The sequence below is a fragment of the Populus alba genome, chromosome 10 (genome assembly GCF_005239225.2).
Source record: "Populus alba chromosome 10, ASM523922v2, whole genome shotgun sequence".
Classification (NCBI taxonomy): Eukaryota; Viridiplantae; Streptophyta; class Magnoliopsida; order Malpighiales; family Salicaceae; genus Populus; species Populus alba.
In genome coordinates this window covers 12,105,253-12,117,802 of record NC_133293.1, presented here as the reverse complement: position 1 = coordinate 12,117,802, position 12,550 = coordinate 12,105,253, and the positions used below count along the sequence as shown (strand labels likewise).

General features: G+C 31.7%; 1 protein-coding gene across 2 annotated transcripts; it reads left to right on the top strand.

The window, feature by feature from the left end:
- Positions 1-7,824: 7,824 nt before the first annotated feature.
- On the top strand, positions 7,825-12,279 carry LOC118046440 (probable UDP-3-O-acyl-N-acetylglucosamine deacetylase 1, mitochondrial). Of its 2 annotated transcripts, none has more exons than XM_073412057.1 (7): positions 7,825-7,970; positions 8,054-8,368; positions 8,450-8,656; positions 9,044-9,142; positions 10,076-10,140; positions 10,842-10,945; positions 11,948-12,279. In XM_073412057.1, the coding sequence occupies exons 1-7, from the start codon at positions 7,911-7,913 to the stop codon at positions 11,998-12,000; spliced, it is 903 nt and encodes a 300-aa protein (XP_073268158.1). In that variant the 5' UTR covers positions 7,825-7,910; the 3' UTR covers positions 12,001-12,279. The 2 variants fall into 2 exon arrangements, with proteins under 2 accessions (XP_073268158.1, XP_034911232.1); XM_035055341.2 differs by having other exon boundaries at positions 10,842-10,986.
- Positions 12,280-12,550: the final 271 nt, after the last annotated feature.

Below are 12,550 nucleotides of genomic sequence, written 5' to 3'. Positions count from 1 at the left end.
GTTCATATTATTGCTAATAACTTTTTTTTTTAACAAACTTCAATTATTTTCTACAAACAAGTTCTAAAACCTAAGCCTCGAAATATAATTACCCTTCATTCTATGCAATGTTTTCAAAAATATTATTTTTTATATTTTTTTATGTATTAGGAAAAAAAAATTAAAAAATATATTTTGAAAAGAAATTTGTCATATTTTAAAATACCCTCTTAGCCACCTACCACCTGCTTTTCAAGGATCAAACTGAATACAGATAAAAATAATGAATAAAGTGGAAAACAAATCAGATATGCTAATTAAAAGATTGTTTGGAATAATAGTAATGGTTATTTTTTAAAGTATTTTTTATTTAAAATATTTTTTTATTATTTTAAAATTTTTATTTTTAATATCAATAAATCAAAATAATTTAAAAATATTTAAAAAATAATTTAAGATAAAAAAAACTTAAAAACACTGTTCACCAATTAAATTGCAAATAACAAGCTTTTTATAAGGGGAGGCCGTTAAACTAAGAGCTTATTTAGTATCATAAAATAATTATTTTTCAAAGTATTTTTCTTTTTAAATGTATTAATATAATATTTTTTATTTTAAAAATTTATTTTTTATATTAATATATTAAAACAATCTAAAAATATTGAAAATAAAATAATTTAAAATAAATATAAAATATAAAATTTTCAAAATACAAAAACAAATGTACTCTAAACTGATAACTCGATAACCTTGTTAATTGAATTGAAGAAAATGATTATTTAGATAACCATAACGTCAATTAAAAGGCGGTGGAAATAATGGTGCTTGTAACGTGCCAACCTCACCAAAGAAATGCATTTTTGGCATCGCATGTGCTTCTATTTAAAATGTTTTTTAAATACTTTTTTTATTTATAAACATTAAATTATCAATTTTTTTAAGTATTTTTTTATAGATTTGATATATTATTATTAAAAAAATATTTTAATATATTTTTAATTAAAAAAATATTTTACATCGCATTATCAAATACAAATACATGACATTTTAGGATGACATATAAATAAAATATATTTTTTTAATTCATTCAATTCCATTCCGACGGAAACTTAAAAGCCTCTTCAAATTAGTGGCATGAGTTTTTTCTTAGAGTGGTTGCCCGGAGACCTTCAGTTTAAAAGTTGAAGGATAGGTGGAATAGTGTTTCTCAGATAAGAAAAAGGCAAACGAAATTGAAAGTATGTTTAGTAGCATAAAACAGTTTTTGTTTTTCTTTAGTGGTTTTCTTTTATTTTTCAGTTTTTATTTTCTAATAAAAAATTAGAAATTCATTTGTTGAAAATAAAGATTAGTTTTTCAAGAAAAAAATATATTAAGATTACAACTATTTTTTTATAAAAATCAAGTCCGTGATTTACAATAGTCATCTTAATATGTTGTGATTAAATTATAAAATATTATTTTATTTCATCTAGATTAAAAATTTTATTGAAAATTATATTGTTAACTAAAAAAAATTATATTAGATTTTCATAATAAAATCTAAGTTTATGACATTAATTAAATACAAAAAAAAAATTATTAAATTTACGACTCTAACTAAATATGAATGTGTGTGTGAGATAGTTTTAATATATTACATTGCTAGATATATATATATATATATATATATATATATATAGAAAAAAACTGTATTGTTCATGCTTTGCATTGTAAAGGTGTGAAAAATCTACAAACCCGTATAAATTTGAACAGGAAGTTTTCCTTTTCTTTTTGTAGCTGTTTTTTTTCTTTTTAATAAAACATCAGTTTATTTCTTAATAGCTCATGCTATTTTTGCTTATAAGGCGACTCAAGTTCATATACCTTACGGCACTAGGTTCTCTCTCTCTCCAGTTCCTCACTCACTAATCCTATAAAAAACCAAAAAAAAAAAAAAAAACAAGCATATTTATCTTGTAATTCTTTACTGATGAGATAAATAAAGATGAAGAGTTCTTCTCTTATTCTTGATTTGCTTTCCTTTGTGACGTGTAATTTATTTATATATATTTCACTTGTCTTTTAATTTGAAAAAGTGGAGAAACTAGGAAACACTTAGTTATTAGAAAAATATAAATAAAATTGACAAGAAAAGACTGAGTCTAGTGAGGAACTAGGTTGTTGCACGGGTATATTTGTTGAGCGAAAAATTACCTTGTGATAATATATTAGGTGGCAAGTGGTGAAAGCTTGGAATCAAGAGATTTGCTTTCCATGTGATCTTAAGTTTAAGTCATGTAGTTATTAATAAGATGACTACTAGAGGTTTATATAGTCGTTAACTTCAAAACTCATGGGATTAGTTGAGGTGAATGTAAACTAGCCCAAATACCTACGTTAATAATAATAAAAAAAAATAACAAAGCAAGCTGTAAATTTTTAACAGACTTGGAGAGATATAATTTATTTGGTCAAGTTCTGGATTTGCTTTATAGAGATTACCAGTTCGAGTCTCATAAATTTCAGGATCGCTGAAGACTTATATTATTATTAATTTTTAAGGTTCATAAAATTAATGAAGGTAAACACAAGCTGATCCAAACATTTATATTAGTAATTAAAAAAAATTAGCATAGCAGTTTGCGACAACACGTGTATCGATCACAGTATAGATAAAAGAGAGAAAAAAGAACGTAGAAAGAAAGAGAAAATCCATTGCTCGTTCATGCTTAATTATATTCTGGACTTTAAAACTAAAATATGGAAGCCTGTGTCACTAATCATGTGCTTATAATTTCTTTCTGTTTATATTTTCATGGAAAAAATCAAATTGAATGCCACGCTGTCACTAACATACGTTATATTTATAATCGTATTTAAAAATATTGTTGGAATTATTTTTTATTTTAAAATATATTAAAATATTTTTTAAAAAAATTATTTTTGATATAAACACATGAAAATAATCTAAAAATACCAAAAAAATATTAATTTGAAACAAAAAAAATTAAATTCTAAAATTTTTTTTTGAAACACAAAAAAAAAAATACCCTTACAGATGAGCTGCTGTGCATCTGCTATTAATAAGTTGATGAATAAACTTAAACATTGCTTATTTTTTTAATTTATTTCCTCAGTTAAAAAATTTTAAATTCTTAAAAAATTATTTTGAAATGTAATTGTGCATCTGTTATTAATAAGTTGATGAATAAACTTAAACGTTACTTATTTTTTTAATTTATTTCCCCAGTCACTCAAAAAAAAAAAGAGTAAAAAATAAATCATGTTATTTTTTATCTGTCCTGCCCTTTCCTCGTTGAAAAACCTTGTTTTGCTGGTAATACCTGGGTAAAATTCGCATCATTAGAATCTTAGGATAATCAACTTAAGTACACGGTTCAAAGAGGGGCCCAACCCATTTGTTATTGGGGGTAGTTATTGGTTTTGAAGTGTTTTTTTTTTAATATATTAAAATAATATTTTTTAAATTTTATTTTTAATACCAACATAGTAAAACAACTTTAAAATATAAAAAATATTTTAAAACATAAAAAAACCCGAGCCTCTTGCAAGAGAGCCACAAAACATATATAGCTAGGTTTTCCCCGTGTGTATACTGGTGGAAACGATTGGACGGTGCCAATGGACCAAGCTAGTCAAGTAGTCATGATGGACGGGGCATGTGACCATTGAATAAGTGGAAATTTAGATAGGCTTTATGATGTATTCTCACGGCCTTCTTCCTCTCCAAGGTCAAGCTTTTCTTTCACTTTTCATGAGCTTGCTTAGGCCACCCGGCCTCGTGGAAATTTCCTACACATTCACTCACTCACTCGTGTTTCACGAACAGTGCATGAAAATAATTAGGTGAACTACAGGTGTGCTTCTCGAAGTAGTTTTATTAATAATAATAATAAGTATATTACCAGACCAGTTTTAAAACAATCTCTTTCTAATATGGTCTTAGGTACATTATCTACGCTCGAAATTCATGTGTTAATTAAAAAATATTTTTCTCGCAGTCTTTCCTGGTATTTAAACTATTGATGATCACATGAGAGGTTCCAGTTATTCACTTAGTTTTTTCTAGAGCAATGCCGTGAGGCACCTTTAAAGGTGTATAATAATTCACAAAATAATTGTCGACATTGCTATAAATAACTGTAATTTAATTTGAAAACTATGGCGAAAATGGATGGTGTTTTAAAATATTATTTTATTTATAGTAAATTTTATTTATTTAAAAAAATAAATAAAAGGCAATATAAAAGGAGGTAAAGCATTTGGACACTAAAACGCCTAGCCTAAAACAAAAAAATGTCCGGACTTGCATCCCTAACTTTCTTTCTTTTTTAATAGATGAATGAATAAGGCAAATAATACTCTGTATACTGGTTGAATTTTTCAGGAACATCTTATGGTTAAAAAATCAAGATCTAAAGCTTTTAACAGGTCAAAACTTGTTTTTTTTATGTGTAAAAAATCACTTAAAAAAAAATTTTTTAAATTAAATTGTGAGGCCTCCTTAAACTCATCTTAACCTGAAATACATCATTTAATTATTTTAAAAACTTAAAATTAAATTGAATAAAAAAATTCTTTTAGGAACCAATCAACTTCTTTTCCAGCAAAATAAAAAATCTCAATCACATCTAAAGAACTCTTTTTGACAAAATAAACTCATTAATATAAAGACTGGTCTTTTTTCACGATTAAAATAAGCTGAATTACTTTTTATTTCCTCTTGTTTTTTAATAATTTTTTCATTTGCCCCTCGATACTAAGGACTAAAACATGAAAAAATAATGATCCTTTATTGGTGCATTTATATTGACCCTTTATTGTTGTTGCATAACCTTCTTGAGTTATTTTTTAGATCTTGATTCGGCATTTAATTAAAATTATGCCCTTAAAAATTCATGACATTTTAATTTTAGATTAAACCATGATGGGATAAAAAGAATTGATTTATTTTTTGAGAAAAAACAGAAAAAACATTAACAAATTCATAATGAATTAACTCTAATATTTAATGTTAAATAAGTGGTTAAGCAATGCCTATCTGACTACTTTATTTTATAAAGAAAGTGTTAAGTTGATATATTTATAATTATCATTAATTAATAGTTTCAAAGCCAAATAATAGATTTAGTGAGCATACAATCAAGCTAAGCTTTTATGTTGAGCATAATTTTAAATTAAAAAATTATTTATAAATTATTTAATGGTGAAAATATATACAAGGTTATTGATAAATTTTATCTTAAAAATTTTGTTTGAATAGAAAAAAATTATTTTTAATCATTACACATCCAATCTTTTAATGCCAAGAATTAGAAAAAAACTATATATCTTTTAGTTTCGCCCCTGGAAATATATTATTCTTTTAGTATTTTTGAATAGGATCATCCAGAATAGTGTCATCCACAGTAACAAGCGACCGTAACCTTTAGTAAGACATCATATTCGTATAGTTTTACTGTAATTATTGTTCGTTTATTGCTGCTGACGTGGAAAGAGTACACAACACCAATCCTTGTAAATTATTTTTTATTAACCTCCTGCTACCAAAATGTATGTGTACAGGTGTACTAACACCCATCCTCGTAAATTCATTTTCGTTAACCGCCTTTGGTTAAGAAAGTACTTGGACCCTTTTTTATGGTTTTAGTGACAGATGTTATCCATCAATTTTGCGTGCAAGGCAAAGTTCCAACAAACCATCTATATCTAAACTAATGTATTCATAAAAAAACAATTTATTATATATTATAGTTTCTCTAAGATTCAAACCAGAATGGTACGTAACGTGAGAATCATACCCACTCACCAAGACTCCAAGAATGCAAGCCTGTCTTGCAAGGAACACGAATAATTTTTCCCGATATTGTGGTTGAAGAATTTAACTCAAGGAAAATAAAATAATGGTAAAGATAAGATACAGTGCAGGAGAAGTCGGGCAAGAAAAGAAATTTCATTTCCAGAAATACCATAAACATAAAAAACGAAATATCTTCTCCATGTACACTCTTGCAGGTGTTTTTTGACCGGCTGCAAAACCGCTGGCAAACTGCAACACTGTTCTTGGCTTGCTGCCCCCACAACACAAGACAAGCACATGCACCGTCACAGAATGCAGTGCCCACCGCATTACCAAGTGCTTTGCTTTTGCTCACCAACGCAACTTACCTTTTCTCAGTAGGGTAAACTTTAGGACCTCTGATTTGCTTGTCAAGCAGGGTTTAGGCTACATCTAGCAGAAGTTTTTCATAGCCACCAAGAATTCTGATAAATCATCATCTGTTCATTCTTCTGGCTTCTCCTGGCAAAGATTATAAATATAAATGAGTATCAATCCCCGTGGCACAGCAGATTACTTCCCTGCGTTAACATAAGGGTGGATAGAAAGGACTGAGAACAAGAGCCGCATATTTTCCAACGTCCAAGGTCTCCAAAGAGGTTGGCACTCCTCTGATTTTATAATGCAGGCACTGATTCTTTCAAGTGAGCATGTACAGATGTGGTTTTAGGGTGAAGAGATAAAAGCATGAGAAATTACCAAGTCATCTTTGAAGAACTTGTTAATATGATTCTTGGCATCATCAAGCCTTCAAATTTGATATCTGCTTTGCTATGAACTGCGACTCAATGTTACAATGAAACGATAAAGATGTCAAACCGTAACGTTAATTGGTGACTTTCAACTACTTCATCTATTAATTTTTAATTTGCAAATCGACAATAAACCTTTTCATACAACAACTATGGAACACTAAAGAATCAAAATCTGTCAAGAAAAGGGGCTTACCAGGGACTCTTCAAGTCCTGGAAATCCTTGGTAAACAGCTTCAGTCCTGCTCCGGGGAAGCGGCAGCCTCCTCACCTCTGTCATGTACCTGCTCATCCCCAGAGCCCCAAAAGCAGAATGCTCAGAATAAAAGGACAACCCCATGTCTGAGTCTAGAATATTGTTCCAACACTAGACTGCAATGGATGACTTAGCCGTCCTCCACTCTAGATAAGCACAAGAAACAATTGTAACAATGATTTTGCTTATTAAAAAGAAAAGGAGATAAAAGATAACAAGGAAACATTGTAATTAAGATGGATCACGAGAATAAGGGTTCATAATATGATGTTCAAGTTCCCCATAGCATGACCAGCTTATGTTATCTCTTCTATTCCTACCATGCTTAGAATTACCTTTTTTCCCGCAGGACATTAAAATGAGCCACTGAAAGATCAAGCAGGGTGGATAGAGACTTCAAGGTGCTACGAAAAATAACAATGCTAAGAGATAGAGGGAAGCCACTCCGCTAATTGTTTTGAGTATAAAAGTCCAAGGCAAAACAAGAACAGCAAACTTATAACATTTATTTAATCAATGCTTTAACGCCATTGCCACCCAGGTCACTACAAAGCGGTGAGACATAAAAGCCAGAAAATTCACGAAAGCACAGCTTTGATCCTCAAAATTCTCTTATTCTCGTAACCCCTTCTAAAGTCATAAGTTTTCAGGCAATTCTAACTCAGGAATGAAATGAAGCTATTATTTTCCTCTTTGAATCAGGAAGTATCAAATGGTATTGATCCTTTTCTTTCAGGATTGAATAAAAAGTTAGGTACTCAACAATTCAATATGCAATTTTTTTTTCTTGTTGTCAAGCAAATTAAACTCATTTCAAAATTTGTCCCTCCAGGATCCGAAATTCCAAGCCTTGAAAAGTTTTTGTCTTTGATTTTGTATTTTAAAATGTTTTTTTAAAAAATTATTATTTTTTTAATTTTTTATATACGTTTTTAATATTTTTAAATTATTTTAATGTATTATAATAAAAAATAAAAAAATAAAAAATATTATTTTATTATATTTTTAAATAAAAAACATTTGAGTTTAAAACACTCTCAAACTCTCTCTCTCTCTCTCCGTGGAAAGCACTACGGCGTTGATGGCTATCTCCGGTGCCCTCGACGCTCTAAAGTCATCCAAACTCATCTCCTGGAAACCAGTAGCACTCTCTCTTTCCTTTTCAACTTCCTAGAAATCATTTATTCAGTAAACTAGTAGTAAAAAAATTTGAAATAAAATCAGTGTGGCAGGGTTCAACAAACACTAAAGAGATGCGTGGAGGCAAGTGGGACGACACTCCACTCAGGAAAATCTTCAACAGTAAGGCTATTGCCAGAGCTAGCAGGCAAAGGGCGCTACTTTTATTTCAACTCCAAATCAATTCCAGCATCCATCGATTACGCACTAGAATCGTCTCTTTGCACAACTCTCTCCAACGACGGTGTTAAAATTCGAACCGTCGAGCACTTGCTTTCCGCTCTCGAGGCTGTGGGTGTCGATAATTGCCGTATTGAAATTACCAATCTTGACTCTAATGATTCCGACTTGGATTCCGAGGTAGGTCAGACTCAGTCAGTCATGGTAAGTTAGTAGCATTTTTTTCCGTTCGTGGTGTTTTTGAGAATGTGTGATTTACAGGTTCCTATATTGGATGGTTCGGCGAGGGAATGGGTGGAGAGAATAGAAAAGGATGGTTTAGTGGCAGCCAAAGATGAGTGTGGGAATGAGTGTGAGAAACTGGCTCCCTATTTGAATGAGCCCATCCATGTATCGAAGAATGATTCGTTTGTGGCAGCGTTTCCATCACCGAAAGTTCGAGTTAGTTATGGGATTGATTTTCCTCAGGTAATCTAAGTGCAGCGCACTCTGCTGATGGATGTTTTTGCTTTTGCTTTTTGTGTTGGAAAATGCTTTTATCCATGAGTTACTACTGTGTTTTTACTGTCATTACTTTGAGATGTTAAGTAAAGTAAGTAACATTATTGAGAAGTATTACAATGATTCCTAACTGAATCTTCATGTATAAACTACGTGTTTTCTTTAATGATTTGATTTTACTCTTAACTTACCATGTAGGCATTCCACCAGTAATTGATCATTTGGGGGTAATAAAGGAGCTTTTTAATCTTATAATGGATGAGCAGTCACTGTTCTCGGGTATAGAATTATAGATTCGTGGTATTAATTATCTCTGGGAAATGCTCAAATGCCTTTCCCCCCATCCTTTTGTAGGTTGCCATTGGCTCCCAGTGGTTTTCCTTAGCTCCACTGGAGGATTCTCTTTATGCCAGAGAAATAGCTCCATCAAGGACTTTTTGCATATATGAGGAGGTTTGTCCTGACCTCTCTTTCATTACCAATGTTCTTATTCTTTGCTCATTGTGATGGCTTGATTTTAGCAGTTTTAATAAAGAAAAAGTATGATGAAAAAAAAGATGCCGCTATTAGTTTTGCCTTATCTCCTACATGTGCGGGTTTGTGTAATTTTTACCATGAAGACGACCACATCCATGACTGTTTGATCTCTTGATGTGATAAACAGACCTTCTTGTCTTTCTTTCTTTCTTTCTCTCCCTATATACATATATGTAGGGAATGGATTCTTTCTTTCCAAGCTCTCATCTCAATTATTAGTCATCATTAGTCACCTTATCTACTATTCAGAAAATGTGACTGCCTCTATTCTTGAACATGTTGTAAGTTGAGTTCTTTAAAGCTATCAGACGTTCTGCCTGGGTAATCAGATTTCAGATATTGAATGTTGGGAATATCTTCTCGATCCTTTTAGCAATTTACTGTTCCAAGTTTTTCTATGAAAAGAACTGCAGTTCTATTTTTGCATTTTATCGGTGATATAATTGTATGGCTAGTTGTAATACTAGTGCATGGAAAATTTTACACCGATGAAACAAATTGCTGTTATGTTTCTGAAATAAAAGTAACAGAGACCATACACTATAAAATCACACTACATTGCTGGCATATAATTTTAATCAAGGCAACGGGTTTCAGTCCCGCCATTCCCAAGCAGTGCATAATACAAGTGTATATCAAAGAGAAAGGGGAAAATGTTTGGATTAACATGCCGCTGGTTCTTATAATTAGATGGAAGCTGATGGTTTTTCTGTGATGGTTTAAGCATTGCTCCATCAAATAAAACAATGTTAAGTATGTCTTTGCTTTAGCAAGTCATCGTATGCCCATGCATACAACTAAATTGAGTATTTTTCTAATGCTAGAATTCATGCTCGAAAATCCTTGCAGGTGGAGCATATGCGCAATGCAGGACTTATTAAAGGGGGCTCACTAGACAATGCCATTGTTTGTAGGTCAGCTGTTTTATTCTTACTTGGAGATGAAAGTATGTAAATGCTAGGTTCATTGGGCTACTGCAGCTCATTTTAACCAACTGCACAAAGGAGATTGGTGATGGTGCAAAATTGCTATAATGTTAATTTTTATTGTTAAAGAACCATCTTAATCCAATAATTTAAGTTGTTAGGAAAGGTCTCGGGATATGATTTATATTATTCTCTAACACCCCCCCTCAAGTGAAAGTCCTTTGGGCTTGAAACTTGCACAAAACCACATTACCTCGTGCTTAATTTTTATTAAATAAATGGGGGATGGTGAGATTCGAACTCGTGACTGCTTACTCATCAAGGCTCTGATACCATGTCAAAGAACCATTTTAACCCAATAGCTTAAACTGTCAGGTAAGGTTCTAGGATATGATTTATATTATTCTCTAACACTTCTCAAAATAAGCATGAAAATGTTATTTTTCTTAATACTTTTACGTAATTGCTACTTTTACGTAAATGTTATTTTTAAACTGTCAAGTAAGTTTTTTGGTTGCTGGTAGGATTAAATTAAACTTGAGCATTTGCTTTTGTTGACAAATGGTTGGAATGATATGAAATTATAAATCTTTTGTTTTCAGTTTGGTCTTGTACACATGAGACATGTGCAGAAAGTGGAATGTAACAACGAGTTGGTTCTTGTTATAACCCTTGATTTTTATCTGCAGTGCCAGCAAAGGTTGGTTGAATCCACCACTGCGTTTCTCTGATGAACCATGTCGTCACAAGATCTTGGATCTTGTTGGTGACCTTTCCCTATTTGCACGATTTGGTAATCAAGGACTCCTAGTGGCACACATGGTTGTTTACAAGGCATGTATTATTTATTTGCATGTTTTTGCTATTATGGTCCGGTAGTTATTAACAAATAATTTTTTTTTTTATTTTTTTTTTTCCAAAGACAGGTAATTTATGATTTGTGGGCATGGACAAAAATGTTGCATCTTTGTGTGATGCACAAATTTACATGTATATCCTTTGTTGTGCATCGAATTATGTATTTATATGCATATATCTAAACTAGACTTAAACTTGTAGAGCTAACTTAGATCGGCAGTCTAACAAATCCTTCATGTTCTTCAAGTAACTTGTGCAATTGGCTCTCACTTATTTTATCCAGGAGCATGTCATGGTAATATTGCTCCTGTTTTCCCCTTGTGTTGTTGAAATATATACCTGCAATACTTTAATTTAAGCTTTCATTTCATTTTCAAAAGACCTTTCACTTTTACTAAATAAATTGTTTTACCGGCACTGCTATTAGTTTTTCTAATATTATTGCTAAATACTGTCTTCTAAACTACATAAAAAGTTTGCATCGTGGGAACTCTTGATCAAATATGAAGTTCATGCTCGATTATGTTTAAGGGTGGGACTTTCATCCTTGGCATAAAGAAATTCATGCTTCTGATGCTTCTTTAGTTTATTGAAGCCATAATTGTGCTAGTAGCTCTTGTACTTGCACATTTTTAGTGAATGTGAACAACCAGCTAGGGGAGCGATGTCATATTTGCATCCATCATAAATGTGTCGGAGGATTTTGTTGCCTGGTGAATTTTATTTGTAATTTTACGACTTCTGATTTAAATGCTAGCAGTTTAACAGTTCCCTACGAGTTTATGTTGTGGCTGCATCATGTGAAAGCTCATGGGAAAAGAGAATCAGCACTGTTTGTATTTATTTTCACCTTAGTTGTATTATTCACTCTTAAATGTAATCTAACAACGGGAGAGATTTTTATCCAGTTTCTGTCTGAAATATGCAATTGATGCAGGGCGGCCACGCACTTCATACCAATTTTGGACGCCATCTCAACGATTCATTTAAGAGCTGACTTGTCCGCGGGTGGAAAGCCAAGACATCAATTATGAAGATTCTACCAAATTACGCAGTAACAATCCATTTGATCGAATAGAGATGTAGACAATCCGGTAGGCAGGAAATGATGAAATCAAATGGTAATATCCGAGTGTGTTAATTTTGATTTTTTTAGAAAAACACCTTGCCAGTTTGTTAAATTTCATGATGTAAATTAGTCCGTGTGTGTATTTTGTGTCAGCGTCCGTGAACAAGTACCCTTTAGCTTGATATCTGGCATTTGCTGAAGTCTGCGTGTTATTCTCCTTTCCTTGCCTTGTATCTGGGCTCATTCAAGCACAAGATTGAACTTCTCCTCCCCTTCATGCTTTAATCACTGGACTCGGACGAAAAGTGGAGAGGCCTAGCCAATTATCCTGTACCCTAAATGTCCAATTTGCCCTTGCCACCAAAGAAACAACCTGTTTCAAACCGGGAAAACGGTGGAGTTCACTGTGTAGTAGAGTTGGATGTGAGATTTTCTCCTCCATTTCCAGTAGAACCCTTTGTTTCAAGACAA